We start from the raw sequence: 22,894 nt of genomic DNA, 5'->3' as shown, positions 1-22,894 counted from the left end.
ATGATCTTGTTTTGTTTCTTTGACTGTCCATGGTATGCTTGGGAATTTTCTTCAACACTGAAATTCAGAAGTATCATTACTTTTTCTGTCCAGCTTCTTCATAGTCCAACTTTCACTTTCATGGAGTGTCACAAGGAAGACCTCAGCATCTGAATATTTTTTCCAAGCCCTTCATCCAGTGCCAGTCTGTGACATATTTCTTGACTGCTGGTTCCTTTACAAGTTACGTGCAATCATTCATTTTCAACGCCTGGTGATCCCACAGATAGATTTCCTTACTTGTTAAGAGAGGATCCCTCTTCAAAATAGGTATCCAGCAAACATCATACCATCGTTGTATACTTGAAATGTCAAAGAGCATCTCCACCGAGTGGGGAAGTGGAGGGTCTTACACCCCCGCTTACTATTCCATGCTTGGTTGAAATTGTTCCAGTACTTTTGGTTGAGCACTTTGTAAAATACATTCATCTCTTTAGCCACCCACTCCCCTTCATTCTTGGGATTCATCCGTTCTTACGCTCAGTGCTAGAGCATTAACATTTTGATGAATGAGTACTACTGTTCCATCTCACCATATCTCAGAGCTATGGATGCTCCATGGCAACAGTGAAGGCCAGAAATGCTGGATGGAGCTGTCTATGAGTGTGTAAAGAGACTGAAATCCAGAAAGTTAAGCTTGTTCAGGTCTAGAGTTCCTTTCTCCTATGCTCCAACTGGCCAGCTCATTTGTGACTTGATTTTGGTAATTTATTGCCATTGTTTTTTTACCATCCTGGGATATATTAATACGTTGCTAGCCTCATCTTTAAGATTCACCTCCCTAGACTCTGAGGAGTGGGTGTGGTTCATAAGGCGCTTTGGGATGTTGCAGTCTGTCATATTACAGCATGATAAAATGTATTTGGATTATTCACAGCATATTTTAGGAGAGCCTATTTTTTAATGTTTATATTCAACTAAAACGGAGAGCAGTCTACTGTCTCTTAAATCAGGGAAAGAGAGGATATTGCCAGATGAGCCAATATGCTGCACAACAGGCAGCAAAGAATTTTCTCTAATTTATCATTTGATGCTTGGCCTGAACCTGGGTGTGTTCCACACATGTTCCTATTTTGGGGGATGCTTCAGACATATTCCTGTTCTTCTGTACGAAATGTTTGCCAGTATATTCTTTTTCTCTCTTAATATTTTATAGCCAGAGGAATAGAGCACATACAGACAATTCTCAACTTACAACAGTTCTTTTAGTGACTGTTCAAAGTTACAATCGCAACATCCCCTGATCACATGATCAAAATGTGGATGGTTGTGTTGTGACCTAGGCTTCCTGAGAAAGCATATATCACAATCTTAGTTCCAAAAAACCTCTTTTATTGAGATGGCTGTGAATTATGGTCATTCACAGTCCGTAATGATTCAGTCTGTGAAGATTCCGACAGATGTCTGCTCGAGTTGACACAGTCTTTCAGGGTAATGTTGATAAGCACCCACCTTTATCTCCCTTGAAACGCTGCCAGAGACCTAATTGTCAATTAGTTTTGCAAGGCCAAATGGAGCACAGAGTCAAATGGACTTCTCAGAGCTTGAATTGACTATATGAACTAATTGCTTCCTGCAAAGGCTCACGATCGTTTGCTCCTCTTTTATGTCTTATGGGAGGGGCCAGTCATCTCCAAGCCTTACTCCTGAGTCACCCTTTTTTTTTCTTAATTGTTCTTGCCTTCTGGCAGCTCTGTGCATGCGCCCACTGGGAACAGGCTCACACTGTTCTTCTGCCTCACTGATGTCAGATTCCAGAGGCTCCAGAGGCAGCACATAACTACCAGATGGCCCTGGCCCCCTTTCTGCCTCCAACGCAGAGCCCTCGTCCGAGCCTTCCCCAGACTCCAGGACTGGCCCACATTCCTCCCAACCTCCTCACTGTCCAAATCTGCTGTCAGCTCTGCTGGCCGCTGGCGGGTCACAACAGGTTGGCAATTGACTCATATCTGTGACAGTTGCAGTGTCCCGGGTCACATGATCACCTCTTGTGACGTTCTGACAAGCAAAGTCAATGGGGAAGCCAGATTTATTTCACAGCTTAACAACTTCAGTGATTCATTTAAAAACTGTGGCAAAAAAGATTGTAAAATGGGGCAAAACTCACTTAACAAATGTCTTGCTTAACAACAGAAATGTTGGGGTCAATTGTGGTCGTAGGTGGGGGACAACCTGTACCAAAAATAAATAAATAAAAAACCCTGAACAGGGAAACATAGATGCTTATTCAAAATCTACATATATTAGGAAATGACCTCTTTGAGACACTTTTCCAGAGAATCCTTGTAGATCCCGGGGATCAAACTCGATTATGTCATGTCACGTATTGTGAGGTTTTTTGCCTTTGCGGAGCCAGGGTGGGCATGGCCTGTTTGTGACGCATCCAGCCCGTGGGTCACCAGTTTGATAGGCCTGTTATAGATGGATAGTAGTCAACCATCTTTCCCCTTTTAATTGTGTGTATGTGTCTATGTAAGAGAGAGAGAGAGAGAAAAGAAAGGGAGAAATGGAAAACTACATTAAATAAGAAGTGGAAAAAGAGGGAGGGTATCAAATAGAAAATCATCCAATCCACTCTAAATATTTGCCTTTGAGGCAGAGTGCCTGCATTCTAAAAAACACATCTGGAAACATCTATAGCTAACAATTCAAAGGTTTGCCATATTTGTGAAGCAGAAGTCGGAGTTTGGCCTCTGCAAAGCTAAGAGCCAGCCTAATGGGCAAGACATGATCCAGTCTCTATCACAGCCATTAAAAAATTGGGGGAAAAAAAAAACCCTCTCTCTGCCTAAAGAGCTGTTGAGGAGAAGTATTTGTCAGCTGGAAATTATCCTAGTGGCGCCTGCCTGCAATAATTCAAACTCCCTGCAACAAGTCATAAAGTCACTGTACTACAATGGACTAGAGAAATGGAGATGGCAGATTTCCATGTAAATAGACTAATTCTGCTGGCTGTGAATTGCTTGTTCTTGTCCTAATCCTGCAAATAAACAATAAAACATAGAGATGAAGCAATTATTTGCTGGATTAACCAGCCTTTCTACAAAGAGGGATTTTGTGTTTAAGAGGCATCCAGGATGGGGATCTAATTTGATTTGCAGAGTTGGCAGCAGGGGCACAGATAAATCAAGGGCGGGGAAGGGGGGGTAAGTACTCTGCTTAGTTAAGACAATCTATGGCCTTGTCCTTTTGCCTCTTTGGCAGTCAAAACACACACACACACACACACACACACACACACACACACACACGATGGCCGGGTTTAACCACCGCAGTCGCTTGAGGGTATTAATCCACAATAATCCCAGAGGGATTTCTGGATCTTGTAAGGGTTGCTTTTGTGAAGGAAAAGGAACAGTTGTCATAGAACAATACCTGAAATGTAGTGCTGGTAATTGTGGGAAGATAATTGAAGTCTATTTTGGTTCCTCTATGGCAGAGAAAAACAGACATGTGTTAGTTGTGGGTTATATTGAATATTTGGGAGGGAGAATGAAAACCACATTGAGCAGGGCAATGATGAAAAGTAGGTAGGGTCACATTACATGGGTAGGCTGAACGAGGATTTTCTGTGTCTTTCCTGGGGTTCTGGAGATGTTGGGGTATTTTTCTTTGCATTTTCTTGTTGCAAAGAATAATTTTAGTATGTATACTGTTACTTCTTTTTGCTTCCTGTGGTGAAACGAGATTTATTTTAGTCAGAAGTCTAAAGTTTATTTGGAAGAGAAATAAATATAGTTTAAGATCTTGCCACCAACTTCCCAAAATGATAAAGTTGGTTGTTACTTTCAGTCTTATCAGTGTTTTTCTTGGAGTGTAAAATTTTAAGTGTGAGTGTGGGAAAGGATTATTCTGTTCCTCAAGGGAGCAGTATAATTATAAACAAAATAATTAAGAGTAACATTGTGTAGAATTAGTACAAGTTACTTCTGTTTGGAAATGCATTATCAAACTCAGATCTTATGGGCAGAATTAGAGTTTACAATGTTAGATGAGCCATCAGTGTCCCTTTTCTTTTAACATTATATATGGTTGACTTTCTTTTCTTTTTATTTCCCCCTTTTTCCTATCTAGTTTTAAAATTACTCTCCATTCTTCTTAATGTCTGTCACTCCAAGTTTGTTCTTTTTTTCATTTATTACATACATTTCTGTACTGCCCAATTCCTAATCTCCATGAAACTACAACAAAATATAATATCTCAAAATCAATAAAGTCAAACCAGTTCTCCAAAGCCCACTCAGACAAAATGGTCTTGTCAGCCTGGTGAACTTCTGGAGGAAAAAGAGTTCACCAAATCTGAGCCATGACACAGGATTGTTTCTGAACTAGCACCTCCTGATCTCTCCCAGAACTGTGACAAGAGCTGGCCATAGGCTAAGGCCAAGTAGGGACTAATTTAAAGTATCAAAGGGGCCGCCAATGACTCCTCTCCTTCTTAATGAGGAAGTGGGGAGATGTGGAGACCTTGGGGGACAGGGTGAAGAAATGCTGCCTAGGGAAAGCTCAAATATGTGACAGAGTTCCAAAAAGATTCCACCCTCATTTGCACTCTGATACAGATGAGAGGGCCGCGGTGGCTCAGTGGCTAAAATGCTGAGCTTGTCAATCAAAAGGTTGGCAGTTCAGTGGTTCGAATCCCTAGTGCCATGTAACTGGGTGAGTTCCCGTTACTTGTCCCAGCTTCTGCCAACCTAGCAGTTCAAAAGCACGTTAAAAATGCAAGTAGAAAAATAGGGACCACCTTTGGTAGGAAGGTAACAGCGTTCCATGCACCTTTGGCATTTAGTCATGCCGGCCACATGACCACAGAGATATCTTCGGACAGTGCTGGCTCTTCGGCTTTGAAACAGAGATGAGCACTGCCCCCTAGAGTCAGGAACGACTAGCACATATATGCAAGGGGAACCTTTACCGTTACCTTTTACAGATGACCATGAGGGCACAGATCAGTGGTGAAATCCAAATATTTTTATTACCATTTCTGTAGGCGTGGCTTGGTGGGTGTGATGTGGCTTGGTGGGCGTGGCAGGGGAAGGATCCTGTAAAATCTCCATTCCCACCCACTCCAGGGGAAGGATACTGCAAAATCCCCATTCCCTCCCCACTCCTGGGGGAAGGATATTGCAAAATCTCCATTCCCACCTCACTTTGGTGCCAGCCAGATGTGGTATTTGCTGGTTTTCCTAACTGCTCAAAATTTCTGCTACCGGTTCTCCAGAACCTGTCAGAACCTGTTGGATTTCACCCCTGGCACAGATAAACCCCCAAGTGTCCTCAAGAGCTCTCAGGGAAAATGCTAACAACCAGATGACTGCAAAGAAATATGATCCTTGCAACACCCCACCCCCATCCTGTGAGAACTAATACTTCTATAGCCTGCACCATGCTGCCAGAACCGATGAAACTTCTTGGAGGAGAAGTGAAATGTCGTCTTCTTCTTCCTCAAGGAAATACAGCCCTGTTGCCTTTTGAAGAAAAAAAAAAAAGCACCTTTAAGAGTACCCTTGAGTCATTTCTCTCAATGAATAAATAAACAAATGTAATGTTTTTGATTTGTTTGTTCAACAAGCTCCTCAGGATCTTGTTTCAGGACTTGTGTGGAGAAAGATCATGTTTTAAGTCATATTTATGCCGAAATATTAAAAAATTCAAAAAGTTCAAAAACATTTACGTGCCACTATGTCAGAGGCTTTCACTTCTGAACAATATTTATTTTTCTACTTCCAGAACGATGCTGGTGGACAACGAGTGCTGGTCAACAAATGGAGCACTTTCAACAAAGCCCGACTTGTGTGTTCCGTTCCAGGACCAGATGGCATTGACACACACTTTGATGAACTGGGTGTGACTTATATTCCATAATAGCAATAGCAATAGCACTTAGAGTTATACACCGCTTCATAGTGCTTTTACAGCCCTATTTAAGCGGTTTACAGAGTCAGCATATTGTCCCCAACAGTCTGGGTCCTCATTTTACCCACCTTGAAAGGATGGAAGGTTGAGTCAACCTTGAGCCTGGTGAGATTCGATCTGCCAAACTGCTGGCAGCCGGTGATCAGCAGAAGTAGCCTGCAGTACTGCACTCTAACCACTGTGCCACTGCGGCTCTAATCACAGTTGGTTTGTAGAGGATTAGGATTTACAGTATGGGGAAAGTGGAACCAAAGGAATGACCAGGGGCATTTAATGCTATACTAATCCTAAAATTAAACCAGTGGAGATTTGATCAGAGCTTGATCAAAATCTCTGGGAGTTTAAAGTCAATGATAAATGCTTGTGTTAGGAACTCATAATCTGAGATCCATGGCCTTATGCAGCCCCCCACCCCAATTTGTCTGCAACCTCCATAGAAAAATTTTAATTTTTGGTCTTAGAGAAAGGGGAAATTATTAAATACATGACTGAAGAGTAATCATATTGATGATGTTTCATTACATAGAAATGAAATCAATTCTAGTCTTATTCTGGCTCTGCCCAACTTTTGGCCCAACTTCTCCAGCATAGCACCCACAGCAGGGGTAATATTCACTTACCTTTGCTACTGGTTCGCAAATGTGAGTGTGCGCGCCTCCTTCACGCATGCACAGAGCCTTCTATGCATGTGCAGAGGGCCAAAAAAGGAACATGATGACATCCGGGTGGGTGGGCGGAGCCTCCCGCCACCCGCTACTGGATCACACAATCCGGATAGAACCGGCTGAATTTCACCACTGACCCACAGACTAGCACAACTCTCACTTCAAAAAAAGTTTGTGCTCCTGTGCTAGAGTGCGGTGCCATGCAATTTTCTTTTAGATATTGGGCAGTGGTAGTGTAAGAGGAGTTAGTAGCAGTGAAACAAAATGGTCAGCACAAATATTTTCTAGAACGGGGATGGGGAACTATGGCCATTTTATGATTTGTGGACTTCAACTCCCAGAATTCCTGAGCCAACCAAGATATTAGAAAAACCGCTTAGAACAATGTTTGTGTAGAGTGAGTATATTGACAGAACAATTACAGAACTCATTCGATCATCTACTTTTCAACAGAGGACGTCTTTCTTCTGAGGGCTAAAGATGGCAAGAATCCTGAAGTCTATGCACTGTTTAGCACCATCAGGTGAGATATTTCTGTCTGTGGCTTGTAGTTCTGTCTGTAGTTACTTTTAAGAGTGAATCTTTTTAAAAAGTCCTTAATAATGAGTTTATAATATAGTTTGCTTTTTCTCCTATTCGACTTCAGTCAACTTCAGTAGGATTCATACAGTTGAATTCAAACATATGAATTATTTTTTTACAAAAACTGTAACCTTCTAGGCATTTATTTACCTAAAAGCATTTTTTTTCTTTCTGAATTGCAGCCTCGAGAGATAACAAGCAAATCTCAATGACATTTAAATCTTGTGTTACAAGCAATATTTGGGTAAATTTTTCTCATTACAGCAATGTCTTCCAAGGCTTCGCCATCTGTGTCTATCGTATGGCAGACATCTGGGAGGTTTTTAATGGACCATTTGCTCATAAAGATGGTCCTGATCATCAGTGGGCAGCTTATGAGGGCAAGGTGCCTTACCCAAGGCCAGGAGTTGTAAGTATAAGAATAAAGATGATGATTTTCCTGAAAAAGAAAAGAACAATGTATAGGAAGAGCAATTTGCCATAAAACAAAGAAATTAAAAAAATAACATGCAAAATAATGTTTTGTGTGATTATCTAAAGCTGCCAGAACTATTCACGTCAGTGGAAATGACAAAAAAACAATTTCCTCAACTTCTGGAATAAATTTTGCAAGCATGGGAAGAATCAAGGAACATAATGAAATGGGGGAAAGAGTTGGCTTTGATTCCTGATAAATAGTATGAACAGAGCTAAATGATTTCCTTTTTCCTAGTGCCCCAGCAAAACCACCAACCAGCCAAGTCGTCAGTACTCCTCCACCAAAGACTACCCAGATGAGGTACTGCAATTTGCACGTGCTCACCCCCTGATGAGCAAATCTGTGTATCCAATACAACGGCGGCCTGTGCTGGTGAAAACCAACCTGCAGCATCGCCTACGGCAGTTAGTAGTGGACCGTGTGGAAGCTGAGGACGGGCATTACGATGTCATGTTCATTGGCACAGGTACAGAGTTCATCATGTGATGTATTGGGGTTCAGAGGTACCTGAACATCTCTCTACCAAACTGCATATACCATATATGGAGTTAATTCTCATTATGTAGAAGAATTTGTGAGTTTGAAGAGGATCTCCTGATTTTTCAAATCTTCAGACTACATCCTGACATTGAAAAGGGGTCTTGGGTAAAATGCTCTTGAATGGACAAGCCAATTTTGACCAATTTGTGAAGCAGTTAGAACTACACTGTGACCACCATGAGCTGCTGTGAATGATTTGGCATTTTTTTCCACTATAGGATGTTTGGTCTATACCAGCAAAATAGAATATTTTCAGCTTTTACTTATTCAGGATAGAAATGGTGAAGGAGATGGATGGATTTGAGTGAGTCACACATGTGTTTTCTTCAGGGAAAATACTTCTCAGGGAATCGCCAATTACAGTATGGTGTGGGAGGGATGTTCAAATTTGTCTCCCATTAAGGCTCCTTTCTTAGAAATTGTGTCCTTTTGCTTGTTGTATTTCAAAATGTAGGCCCCATTCAACGGTGAGAAAAACAATAGCTTGGCAAACTACAAGAAATGTTTTCCAAGTCAAGGTCGGAGAATGAGGGGAAAAAAAATGAACTGGTTAAATTACCATTTCACTTTTTTAAGGTGGAAAGTTGAGCATTGAAAAATAGTTACTTTTTAAATTAGCATTTCCCCAATTACTTTTAAATGTAAAAGATTCAGGGACAGAAAGAATAAAGATGATTCAGGGATGCAAAGGAAAGATCCAAAATCACTTATTAGTAGCATATTGTATCTTGTAGTGTAAAACTAGGAGTCAGATTCTAGGCTACTTGCTGTTCAAGAGCAGCTTTTGAAAAAGTTCCCAATGAGTTTTGCCAGGATTTTAGGCGACCCCAGGGATGGCCTTATTTCAATGCACTTTCTCTCCTTCCTCCCTTTTAGAGGCTGGCTCCATATTGAAGGTCATAGCCCTACAAAGAGGAAATTTTGCTACTGTTGAAGAAGTTGTTTTGGAAGAGCTTCAAGTGTTTAAGGTGCAGTAAAAAAAGCAGTATATGTGTGAGCCTCACGTATATAGATCAGCAAAGGAGCAATTCTGGCTGGCTAATTTTGATTATATTGCACATTGCTTGGCTTTCACTGTTTTCTTGCATAGTATTTACATGTGTTCCTCTGACAAAGTCTTACAATATCAGTGGGCACGTGTGCAGTAATAATCATACATGGATCACTTTTGTGCCTGATTACTACTGGTATTTAGCTATATAATTCCAAGTTTGTAAGGTGCTTTATGAAGACAGTCATCATCCTGAACACAAAAGATACCCCATTTCTTTTTTAAAAAATCTGTATTAATTAGAAGCCTATCTTGGAAAGTGAAAAATTGTATTTTATGAATCCAGATATGCATGTATGTATACATGCACTACATAAAGGAGCTATGATAAAAATAGCCATAATATGAATACTGCAGTAATTATTTAAGCCTGCTTTTAGGCTTGGTTTCCTATGTGGCTAATGAACTTTCATGGATAATGGGACCTTGCCCTGCTTTTTAGATAGCCCAAGAACCTTACTTGTTGGAATTTGCCATTCTGTTTGATCCAGTTTTTCTCAGGATAAAAGAGAAAAAGACCATAGAATGTATACTTATTTATACTTATAACTATTGAATAACCTGAGAAAGAGACTGGTTGTATACCTCCATTAGCCCTAATTTTCAGATTTAATGAAAGTTTAATTTTCAAATGAGTGATTTGTTCAACTGCCATTTGTGCGCACACATTTGTTTTTGTGAGAAAATAGCTGGGACAATAATGACCGTCGATGACTATTAAAAATACATAAATGTAGAGTCATAGGATAGGGTTGGGAGTCATTTTGGTGACATACTTTAGCTGAATCACCATGTCTTCATGTCCTCCAGGTACCAGTCCCCATCACTGAGATGGAAATTTCTGTGAAACGGGTAAGTAATAAATGAATTATAAAAATAAATCATCCACCTCTATCCGTTTGTGTTTTTACTATAAAACTCAAATTAATATGTAAACTAGGCTTTCACTCTTTCATTCCCTCCAACAAATTGTAGTTTTCCAAAATATTTCTCCTTTATTCTATTGGTTGAATTTCCTGCAGCATTGCTATAGATGAATTTTAAAAATCTTAAATGTTTACTAAAGGAAATCGGACAAAAAAAGTAATAACTAATTCATTAACAAACAAGGTTCCTTTAGAATGTAATGCAGTGTTTGAATGGATTTGACATAGAGAACTTGCTGCTGGTACAAATGGTAAACACAAACTCAGGAACAGTTGAACAAAAATTGCTGTTCAAAAATGTAAAACTGAAAAACCACTTTATAAAACCCTGTAGAAAATTATGAAAGTTCAGAGTTTAATCTAGTCATAGGGAACATGACTTCCCAATTACCAATGTATTAGAGTTAAAATTAGATAATAATATAACCTACACTCATCTTTGTCATTTAATCCTATATTAAACCTTTAATGAAGCACCAAAATAACATTTATTTCAAATTTTAATCATTTTAAAGAAAATTATGCAATTATTCATATTTGGCAATATACTGATAATTTAAGATAGGAATCTATGAAAGTATTAATACATAAATCATATACTTATGAATATATAAATCAGATCAGTATAATTGAAAATGAATCTTCATCATCTGCAAATAAATTAGATATAGAAATCAAGAATATATTGGCAAAATACAGTAAGCAGGCTGTCAATATGTATATGAACAGTTAGAAAAGAGAAAGAAAAAGAAAAAGAAAAAGGAAAAAGAAAAAGGTATTTTGGAGATGAATAAAGTCACCACACAGCTTTTATATCTAAAACAATAATATTATGAATACAATAATACAAATCAAGATAAAAAGATTTTAAAAAATCTCTGAAGGTCAAATTGTTACCAAACTAAAATATTAATGATTAATTAATGATCTTTTGAAAAAAATAAATACCTTCAGGCAATTCTATAGCAGATGAAATTAATGATAATCTAAATTACAAATGTTATAGTACTGAATGGCAATTACCAGGATCAGACTCAATAAGGAATTTTAGGAACAACGCAAGGATATTTAAATACAAGAATTCTTATTAATATGTAATTTAGTCAGGGGTGAATCCAGCAGGTTCTGACAGGTTCTGGAGAACCGGTAGCAGAAATTTTGAGTAGTTCGGAGAACCAGCAAATACCACCCCTGGCTGGCCCCAAAGTAGGGTGGGGATGGAGATTTTGCAATATCCTTTCCCCAGGAGAGGGGAGGGAATGGGGATTTTGTAGTATTCTTCCCCTGCCATGCCCACCAAGCCATACCCACGGAACCGTTAGGGAAAAAATTTTAATTTCACCCCTGAATTTAGTGCATTCAAGAGAAAAATCTTCCCGCATTCTGGTACAATAGCAAAATTATCCTTATTCCCAAACCAAGCAAGAAACCACAAGATGTAATTTTATATTGACCCATTTTTCTACTTTGCACTAATTATAAACTATATATTAAATTATGACCCATCCCCCTCAATTATAAATAAAATTATATATCCAAACTAGTCTGAATTTTGTCACAGAACCATAGCCAGTCCTATTAGAAAATTAGTAAAAATTGTACTCGTCTATAAAATCAAATTGCTATCAATATGTTAATTAGATATATTGATTGTGTACAAAGATGATTTGTGAAAAAAGTTTTTGATGAACTGAATAGTATAATAAAGAGTTTTAGAATCTTTCATACAGTATATGTGATAAATATAGAATCAAGTAGCAAAAAAACTATTACAATTTTATTTTTCTCAGTTAAATCATGAATTGTTCAGCTTTATATTTGAATAATTTGTCATGTAAAAATTGCATTATTTACTTAATTATTTATATGCCTCTCCTCTCACCAGTAAGGTGGCTCATAATAAAATTTGGCCAGCAGTTTTACTTGAAAAACTACAAGATGAATGCGCTAAGGAAACAGAATGGCAAACTGTCATTTTACAGGACCTGGGGGGACTATATTTTATAAACAATAATAAGTCATTTTCTGTCAACTCAGGGGATATGAGGAAATCATAATGTGATCTGTAATGAGACAATGTGGATACTAAATTAGTAAAGTGTCAATCCAAATGTTGATTGTTTAAACTAAAAATTAAAAAATAGGAACAAAAAACAGGTGCTTTATCGGAATGCGGTGGTACTAAAAACAGTTTTCAATCACCACCACGCCTGAAGTCCAACAAAACACTTCCCAGATTTTAGATTATTGTAGACTGTGGTGATTTTTGTTGAAAGTTAGCTAGAGTAAAACAAATGCAATAAAGATATTAAGTTCTAATGAGGCCAGGGAAAGTTCAGATACCCATTCCAAAATAATCTCTGACTTCACAGCAAACATTTATACCCAAACTGGGGACCATTATAATATAATTTACCTTCCTCCAATCTAACATTATCCAGCTCTGTTGAATTCAGTAGCCATAATCTCAGATAGACTGGGAATCCTGTTTATAAATCATGGGTTGTGTAGTCCAATATTTCAATGGGCCCTACATTGGGGAAAACATGTTCCTGCTATATAAACAGCGGACAACTTTCCAATTATTCTCCAATAGTCATTGATATGCAAATTATTTATTTAAATCACAAATTTCTATTTTCACATTTTCTGTGAAAAATGTTAACTGTAGTTTGATACTGCAGATATTAATTATCTCAAGGCATATGTAATGTGGCTTCTTTCTGTATGTCTTGACTTCTAAGACCTCTGACGTTACCGAGTAGGTTTTCTTTGACATGAACGTATATAGATCAGTTTCAATTCTGAATGGCCATAAATAATGTCATAACATATCCAGGAAACTGTGGGAATTCCAAAGCCATTTAATTTTATTGCTCTTCCAAATGCTGTAATTTAAGAAGGTTGATGACACAGCTGCGTATATTTTCACTCAGAGGACCAAAATTCAGTAGAAAAAGGAAGACAGCAATTTAGATCAGGAAAATATAGCGCGGGGTGGAGGTGGGGGGAAGAGACTGAAGAGTCCTTTCCCAGTGCCAATGTTCCCATGAAATTTGACACTTCTGCACTTGTTTCTACAGCAAGATGGCAGGTGTGGCATTTGCCATCTTTATTTGTAAAAAGATCAGCATGATTTTGGCAGTGGTTTGTCTCCAAGCTTGTTTCAATTTAGTTTCAGAACATTTCATTATCAGACTAGGTAACATCATCAGCAGGATTTTCTTGTCCTATTCTCCTTTAGCTTATAAATGTCTTGTGTGCCAGTTTGGTCAGTTGGTAATGTGATTGGTTGTTCGTTTGGAGCTATATTTAAATTCTGAGCAGCTGATTGGTTCTCTTGTTGATCGGTCCTGTGTTCACTATATATCAGTGATCAGTAGGGTAGCTTAGAAAAAATAGTTCAGTCAGGATCTGCTCCCTAACTTTGTCCTAAAGGAGCAAAAATTTCCAGTTCCCCATTTCACAGCAAAAGGAAAACTGCCTCTCACTGTTTCCTATGTCCATATTACTATTATGGGAACTTAAGATAAAGCAAGGAGTGGGACGAAAAAATAAAAATAAATTATCTAGATTGCCTAGACATCATTTGTTTTTTGAATTTAAAAACGTATCTAGAACAAAAGCCAAGTTTGTGGCAGGGCATTTCTTCCAGGACCTGTAAGAGTTTTGGGATGGGAAGGGGGTGAGAAAGGGAAATAAACACATAGTTGAGGATGTAGGAATTGACCCTCAGTGGTATGGGAGAAGGAATGAGTGAAGGCTCACTTGAGTCCAGGAAATGAGCCAGGAGGTTGCCTCCCCCCCTCACAATTCCCACTCAGCAGCAGCACATTCCAGCAAACACTACACATGTATTCCCATTTTACTGAACCCAAATACTGCTAGGAGTAAGGCAGCGTACTCTCCAAACAAGCCAGTCTCCTGAAATTAGGCAGGTTTGGGGTTGGCTTCAAGTAGGGTGAGAATCATCATATGGAGGTGCTTTTAGCAAGCTAAACTCTAGTTTTCTGAAAATTGCCGAGGAAATTCTGATAGAGACAAAAGATGTCCCAGTAGAAGAGAATTATCTGTAGCTCAGAGTTGAAGTGTGGAGTCCTGGGTACTTTCTCTGAGCATGGTTATTTACTTGCAGACATTTCATTACCCAACCAGGTAATATCATCAGTGTTAGTGAGTGGGAGGTTTGCTCCCTGTTTTAAAAAAATGCCCACCAATTTCACTGTGTGCTTTATTCCCTTCATCAGCATGAGGCTGCTACTAAAATACCAGCTCCAAGGTGATTTGGTGCTCCTCTGATTAACCCTGCTTTGGCTTGCTTTGACAGCAAATGCTTTACGTGGGCTCACGGGTCGGTGTTGCCCAAGTGAAACTGCATCAGTGTGAGACTTACGGGACCGCCTGTGCAGAATGTTGCCTGGCACGGGACCCGTATTGTGCCTGGGATGGTCTCACTTGCACCAGATACCAGGAATCGGGCAAACGTCGCTTTCGCAGGCAAGACATCCAGAATGGGAACCCCATGCACCAGTGCTTGGATCAAAACCTAACAGGTGAAGAAACTTGGGAATATATGTTTAGAGCAGTGGGGCAGAATGGGATGGCTTTTGTGGAGGGGTACTTGCCATATTCTTGGCTTTCAAGAACAGTGGAGAGTGTGAACATGGCAGCATTAAGATCAATTACAAATAGGTAAGAGGCCTGCTGTGTTACCACTAATAATGACCTTTGTGTACATAGAAACAGACCTTTTCACAGGGACATGGGTCAAATTTTTGCTTTGGACAGCACCTATTTTATGAAAACATAAACAGAAAACCATAATCTTCACTGGAATATTGGGAAAGAGAGGAGACCTTGGAGTCTTTGGCATCTTGAATTAATCCTGCAAACATTCTGGCATTTTGATTCAGTACTCAGTATTTTGGATGGGGAATAAATATCTTTCTATACCAAAAGAGCAAAGTATCAGGTTGGATCCAGGTTTCAAACCCATTCCAACCTCCGCATGTTCAGAAGCAATCCTGGACCATTGTAACCCCTTTTATGGAAATGGGTGATTTCCAAATGATTGATCTTTGGTAATAGCATATAGAAAGAGTAGAATAGGGATAGGGATAGGGATAGGGATAGGGATAGGGATAGGGATAGGGATAGGGATAGGGATAGGGATAGGGATAGGATAGGATAGGATAGGATAGGATAGGATAGGATAGGATAGGATAGGATAGGATAGACTAGAATAGAATAGAATAGAATAGAATAGAATAGAATAGAATAGAATAGAATAGAATAGAATAGAATAGAATAGAATAGAATAGAATAGAATAGAATTGGAAGGGGCATTGGAGATCTAGTCCAGCCCCCTGCTCAGGCAGGAAACCCTATACCATTTCAGACAAATGGTTGTCCAATCTCTTCTTAAAAACTTCCATGTTTGCATTTTTGTAGTGGATGACTTTGACAGCATTGAGGAGAAGGTGGTGTATGGGACGGAGCACAACAGTACCTTCTTAGAGTGTATCCCCAAGTCACCCCAAGCTGCAGTGCAATGGTTTGTACGTAGATCTCCACAGGAGCTAAGAGATGAGGTGAGGCACTCTTGCTTTTGTTTTCTTAATGGCAGTTTTCTTTATATGTTCTCCCTCTAAGTATATACAAACTTATGCTCTCTCATGTATATACGAGTCATCTTAGCACATTATTGTTCCTGCTGCTTCTGTCGCATAAGTACCACATTTTTTTGTCTTGGCTGTTTTCTTACAACAGATATTGGTTATGTAGAGCATTGTGGGGGTCTGGGAGACCTTTATTTACAAAATTTCAGTCTGCAATACAGCTGTAAATGCTGAGGATCTCTGCCAAATGTACCCCTTCCCATTCTGTTCCATGTCTGTGAATAAAATTGTCTTCTCTTCAGGCTGTAAATATATATGGAGTTCTTGGTTACTGAAGATAAACTGATAAGAAAGGTCTCTGCAACCTCTTCCAGTCATAAGGCAGAGCTACTCTTGCATCTGGTGGATGTGATCTGCTCTCACTCCTCAATCTGATTTTTTTTTAAAAAATTCTTGGCTCTATCTGGGCTAGGGGAAAAAAGTGGTTTGTATCCGGACTTGAATAAAACAAAATAGATTATCAAGTAACTGAGCCTACTAATATAAAGCATTTTCCTCTCTTGATTTGTACCTCCTTTTCAAGGAGGCAATACAATAGCTTGGAATGTCTTCTGTCAATAAACTACTCATGGCCATCATTGCCAAGACAGTGGTCCAAAGAGAAGCAAGCACAGTTCTTATGGATCCTACCAAATGTAAGATGGATAGAGCTTAAATAACATGAAACAGCTGTTGTGGGCCTTCAAGTCTTGGAAGTTATTTTTATAGCTGTTCCCCACACCCCAGCTCTGATAATATGGGTATGTGAGTTGTTTAAGGCTTTACTAACTGACCCTGAACTCCTTGAGGCATTCAGTGAGTTTGCTAAAACAGCTGAATTGATTACTGATGCAATCGCAGTCTATGGCAACCAGAGTGTTAATTTGCAGATGGCTGGGGTTCAGACATTGGCAAATTGACCATCAGTCAAGAACTACTTTGGCAGACAAGCCCTCTGTGGGGAAGAAATTGTTTGGGAAGATTATTGTTGTGATGTTGGTGGAGAGTATACTAAGCAGAGGTACTTGCCATCTGCAGCTAAGAAGGAAAATGCCATATACTTAAAAGATTGATTGCCTTTCAGGCTAGAAAGTAATATTCTAGCTTTTCTTCCTACTGGAAGAAACCAAGGAAATAGACATTGGGGACCTCAGGAGAATCAACACAAGTATTCCAGCAACAGCAGTTGAAGTAAAAGAGAGAAAATGAGGAATGAAGAACTCTTAATTCAGAGCTCATTGTAGGAGTGTGTGTGTGTGTGTGTGTGTGTGTGTGTGTGTGTGTATGGGGTATTCTCAAAATGTTTGGACTTCTGGGAATGGACCTATAGGGACAAGTCCTGGTCAAGGATCAACGGAGGTGGGGGTGGGTTTCTTTTTCTGCCTATCTTCTGGTGATCAGAATGACACCTCACAAGAAGTGTCATTCTCTGCTGACATGTTTTGATGTTCAGATCCACTGAATTCTAGTTCCATTAAACTCCTAATAAGGATACTTTATTATCTATCGCTTGACTATTCAAAAATAAATTTTGTCCTAAATTCATAGGTGACCAAGGAAAGAGATGTCCTTCAGAGGTTATTTTTTGAATTTTATGGTGCAGTTCTCAGCTAAGAATTATTTGGTAATAGATTGGTGATAAAGGGTATATATTTTAGGACAGTGAAATACCTGAGAAAATGCTTTGACAGAAAATACTTTCAGAATAATTGTTTAAAGTGTTATGCATATATTATTTTTTCATTGCAAATTCTTTAAAAAAATAATACACGAAAATGTGGGTGAAGGATGAACTCATGAAATATTTAATAAAACAGACTGAACTATCCAGCAAGTTCTTATAATATTGAATCACAGGAAATGACATATAACCCCCCCACACACTATTAAATCCAAAATTCTATTTATTTTTCACTTGTACTCAAAGCATGGAAGATAAACTTAGGTTCGTTCTGTGCAAATGGTGGACCATCCTTATAGAGAAAAAATAATAATTTAGGAAGTATAGATTCTCCAATTAATTAATTTTGAAGCAGGTCTTTGGAATAGTGGCACAGCCTCGCTTCTCCCTGCTGGGGTTTCTTAAATCTTCAGGTCTGATTTCAGTGGTTTGGAATACATATATATTAGGGAGTGGCACTCAGTAAAATTCTGTAACTTTCATTGTTGCTTCAGAGTGTGACGATTTGGGGGATATTTTCCCACAAATTATTTTGCCATAATCACAATATTTTTTTAAGAGGCAGACTTTGCATATCAAATTACAACCTAGAAGCTGGAGTAAAAATTACAAAAGTATTAATAAAGTTGCCTTTACTATGTGTGTCAGTACTGTGGAAACCAGAGAAATATCATGCAAGCAAAATGAAGGACAGTCCGTGAATATTTAAAATAAAAAAGGCCAAGAATTATTCTACATAATGTAAATAACATGTTATTGACTTTACCACTTCATGCTGAATTCTACTCCACACTATTTGTAATGGTAATTAATCTTTAAGGAGAGGGTTTTCTTCCTGATGTTATCTGCATGTAGATCAGGGTGTCAAACTTAAGTCATCACGGTGGCATTACATGACATATCGTGACTAAACTGGGCGGGGGCAGCGCATTATGCATCTGGCCCGTGGCCCGTGAGTTTGACAGCCCTCATGTAGACTATTTAGTAGATTATTCCACCTTTATCACTTTATAAGTTACTCAAGGCAGCAAAGATACCCAGCGCTTCATTTTTCTCCTCTTTTTTCCCCTCAACAACAACCCAGTCAGATGGGTTGACTGAGAATGACTGGCCTAAAGTCACCCAGCTGGCTTTCACGCCTAAGGTGGGACTAGAATTCATGGTCTCCTGGTTTGTAGGCCTTAAACACTACACTAAACTTTTGGTTCTTGGAATTGCTATTTTAGAGAGTGGGATTAGGAATTCTTGACTAAACTGAAAATAGGGAAGTCCACCCCCCTTACTGTGTGAGGTCTTTCTCCTCTTTTCCCAGGCAAGTCTAATTCCCAGGAAGTGAAGTGATAATACACAATGATTGGAAAGGAGGGTTTGGGGTGTTTTGTTTTTTTTTTGGAGCAATTGGGATATAGAAGGTGGGAACTGATAAGTAAACACAGCTGTCGAGTTCCATTCCAAAACCATCATTTGCTAATAAGGACAGTGCTGGTATCTCCTGTGGGTGCAGTGGTGTCAGACCTCCTCCCATGTCTCCCTTCAACTTTCTGAAGGACCACACAGATTAATGGAATGTGCTGTTCCTGCTGGTCTCCTTGTTCTTTGTATAAAACAATAAATACAAGTCAATCGTTAAAAAGAAGGGAAGAAATTAACAAGTTGTACATCTATCTGCTGTTTTTATTTAGTTTCAGTATGAGGTGTTTTCCTTGATAAGGTGGGGCTTGTGTCAGGAAACTCAGCTGGAATAGATTCTTGTAGGTGAAAGATCTTTGCAGGAGAAGGCCATTTCGAGATGGACAAAAGTGCTATAGCTGAGCAATTGTTAGCATTTTAGGCAGGCTTTTGGTGTGGCACACCTGGCTTTAGGGATTGCTATCTCCCTAGAAAAATTCCTTCTAGGCCAGGGGTGTCAAACTCATGTCATCACGGCGTCGTCACATGATGTATCGGGACTTTTTTTTCCTTTGCTAAATCGGGCGTGGGCATGGCCAGCGTGTAATGCATCTGGCCCACGGGCCAGGAGTTTGGCAGCCCTGTTCTAGGCGCTACTGCTATCATTACCATACAACTAGGAGTAAGTCACCTGAAGGATTCACAGCCTATTGGCAGAGAAAGAATTGGATTGGAATTAGAACGTTTTTACAGATGGGGACATTTCAAAACTAGAGAAAGGTTTTCATTTACTGAAAATTGCCAGCCACCAAAGGAGTTTGGCAATTTGAGGGAAAGACAAGACTTCTGGGTCAGGATAAGCAGCATGGTTTGGGAAAAATGTAAAGCCTGACTGGATGTTTCAGAAGCTCTAATACAGAGGTAGATGAAATAGTGGAAATGAAGTGGAAGCTTTCTTTTGAACAGTTCTGATCTTAAGACCAATCTTTTATATATCTATTAGATTGCCTGGATGTTCCAGTCTCTGGGCCCATTCTTTACCAGTATCTTCAGTATTCTGTATTTAGCAAGTGTAATTCTACTTTCTTTCTTTTTTCTTTTTTAAATCAATTATAAAAATCCCTGGATTCTCAGAGTCACATCAGTTACGTCAAATAAGCATTTACTTTTTTAAATTCTGCCTTGACTACTTATGGGGTGAAGCAAGATGCATTTTGCACCGCTGGAATTTCTACACATACCCATACTGTTACCACTTTGTCATACACTGCTGCATCAGTTCAAGCATACTGTAATATATGTCAGAAAAGATGTGAATCATAGCAGATTCACAAATCTTTATGGTTTTTTTGTTCCTAAGAAAGACTGGGTCTACTTTTGTGGGAAAGTTTGCAGCCCAGCCATTGCCCACTTCTTGGCATCCTGTGGTATCTTGATTAAATCAAACTGAATTTCTAGAAAACTTTAGCTTCCTAATTTTATTTCTTTTCTTTTTTTTTCCCTGGCTCTTCCAGGTGAAAACAGATGAACGAATCATGAAGACAGAATACGGATTGTTGTTTCGGAAACTCTTTCGTCAGGATACTGGAACTTATTACTGCAGGTCTCAGGAGCAGGGCTTTACTCAGACTGTCACCAAAATCATTTTGGAAGTGGTTGAGAATGAGCAGCTGGAACAAATTTTCCAGAGGGAACAGGAGGAGGAGCTGCCTCGGCCTCCGTGCCGAGTCCCCAATCTCCGCCTGCTGCATGGACAGCGATTGTGGTTCAAAGACATCATGCATCTGATCGGCTATGCCAATCTGCAGAGAGTGGAGGAGTACTGTGAGCGTGTGTGGTGCGGAGATCGGCCACTGTGGCATAAAGGCAAACTCCCAAAGAGCAAGAACCTGCTGGAGGGTGGCAAAAAGGGAAGAGGCAAGCAGCCTGGTGACCGAAACCGGGTGCCCAGGCAAGCGGTGGCCACTGAAGGGGACATGGAGGCAACTCTTGGCAAAAACACTCCATGAATTAAAATCCATCCTTCTAAAACTGCCCTTGCCCTGATGGAGGCCCCCTTGCCCTTGCTGAACAACTGAGCCTATTGACATCCCTTCCTTCTGTCAAAATGCTGGAGATTTAACAAATACCAAAGTATTGTTTTTGTGTCCCGTATTGACAACCCTGGTGTGAGTTGTATCACACCTCACACGGTATCAAGTCTAAGAAAGGGTAGAGGTGGCCTCACTCATGATTGTGTGTGTTAAATGCTGCCATTCCTAAAGCCTTATGTTCAGTACGGCTGAGCTACATGACTCAGAAAAGGAGCCATAAGGATTTAACCGTGTGGCTGGGAGACTGTTACCAGCAGCCAAGGAACAGCAGCACCCATTCCTCTTACAAGACTGAGAAGAAACAGTGGGGAGCTGAAAAGAATGGATATATATATAACCCTTGCTCTTCTGGAGGTGACAAGGATCAGCCGTAGATAACAAGCAACACAGTCACCCCTTTGAAGGAACAGATGCTGTTTCCAGTGACTTATTCTCCCTATGCTACATGCTGGGTATGGGTGTGACCATTGAACTGTGCGTATTATGGTACCTGGAGGTGCAAAGCAGATCATTACAGCACTTCCAGCCTCATGCTTTTCCTCGTTCTGCCCAGCAGGTCAAAAGCAATGTCAATTCTTTAGGCATGATTACCGTATTTTTCAGAATATAAGATGCACTCCCTCCCTAAAAGTGGCTGAAAATTTGAGTGCGTCTTATAGTCCGAATGTAGCTTTTTCGAAGCTTTTTTTCAGCTCTAACGATGTGCTAGCGAGTGAAGCGATCTTCCGAGCTTTGCCTGCTCCCTCCGACTCTCAGCTGTGCTTTAGAAGCTTTATTTCAGCCCTAACGAGGCACTAGCGGGTCAAACGATCTCTGTGCTTTGCCTGCTTTTCTCATTGCTTCTCTTTCCAAAGATCAGCTGTGCTTTAGAAGCTGTTTTTTATCCCCAAATAGGGGATAAAAAATGTGCGTGCACGCTCAAAACCAGTGAACTAATGTGCTGAAGCTGAGCAGACTAAGGACACTAGCCAGATGAATACATGGTAGACAGATTTTTTTTTTCCTATTTTCCTGCCCAAAAACTAAGCTGCGTCTTATACTCCGAAAAATACGGTACATATGAGTTTTAAAAAGGCCAGTTACGTTTACAATATGATTTGACCCTAATGTTCATTTATACCACATGTGTCCTTCTTATGCACTCTCTTTCAAATAACCAGTGGTTGGAGGCGAAACTAAACCTGACAAAGAAACAAGCAAACAAATAAACAGAAACCTCAGGGGTAACATGGACCAGACAAAAAAAAGTCTTATGTAGCTCCCGTTACCTCCCTAGATTTTTCTCAGACTGAGCAGAGATTTCCGTGGGGAAATGAATGGCAGAAAAGCAGCTAAGCTTTTGTTTTCCTGAGCTCCCCCCCCCCACTGTCCACTGTAATTATCCCCCCATTCCTCTGTCGAAAAGCAGAGGAACTACTAGGCTAACCTTGGCCACATAACGTACTGTAGTTTGGTTTACCTATTCCTGAGCTTCCTATATTTTGCTTGCCAATATCTTATCTTGTCCAGGAAACTCTGTTACTGTTAAATAGAGTTAAAAGTCTGGCTTCTCTGCACCACTTCTGATTATTTCATTGCTGGCCACTTTTTCTTGGGCAGTACAACCATCCACCACCGGAGGCCCACATGAGCATTTGCCCTAAATAAGCCTTGCCTTTCATGGACTTGTATTAATTCCTTTGTTTTAAAGATTGACAGCTAAATGAAAACTAGCAGTTTGTTCAATAAATAAATTAAATCTTACATAGCAAGCTCTGACTTGGGGGTAATTTTACACCTGCTTCTTGACTTTCATCAGCATAATGAATAGTCAGGAGGAGTTGGCCCTGGGATTGAAATGTCTCGTTGAAACAGTTACCAGGTAGCGCACTGATTTC

The 22,894-nt window shown here is 39.7% G+C and overlaps 1 protein-coding gene across 1 annotated transcript in view; it reads left to right on the top strand.

Annotated features, from left to right (window-relative positions):
- Nucleotides 1-21,335, top strand: part of SEMA3G (semaphorin 3G) — a 98,078-nt gene extending 76,743 nt beyond the window's left edge. Inside the window, exons 8-16 of the mRNA XM_070937061.1 lie at nt 5,770-5,884; nt 7,074-7,143; nt 7,467-7,611; nt 7,915-8,146; nt 9,097-9,188; nt 10,082-10,123; nt 14,525-14,750; nt 15,649-15,788; nt 20,439-21,335. Of these exons, the coding sequence (XP_070793162.1) occupies nt 5,770-5,884; nt 7,074-7,143; nt 7,467-7,611; nt 7,915-8,146; nt 9,097-9,188; nt 10,082-10,123; nt 14,525-14,750; nt 15,649-15,788; nt 20,439-20,933 (1,557 nt within the window). The 3' untranslated portion in view covers nt 20,934-21,335. The remainder of the gene's footprint in view (nt 1-5,769; nt 5,885-7,073; nt 7,144-7,466; nt 7,612-7,914; nt 8,147-9,096; nt 9,189-10,081; nt 10,124-14,524; nt 14,751-15,648; nt 15,789-20,438) is intronic.
- Nucleotides 21,336-22,894: the final 1,559 nt, after the last annotated feature.

This window comes from Pituophis catenifer, unplaced genomic scaffold, assembly GCF_029215685.1.
Source record: "Pituophis catenifer annectens isolate HBS135680 unplaced genomic scaffold, rPitCat1.0.hap2 SCAF_2, whole genome shotgun sequence".
Classification (NCBI taxonomy): domain Eukaryota; kingdom Metazoa; phylum Chordata; class Lepidosauria; order Squamata; family Colubridae; genus Pituophis; species Pituophis catenifer.
This window is presented reverse-complemented; position numbering and strand designations above follow the sequence as displayed.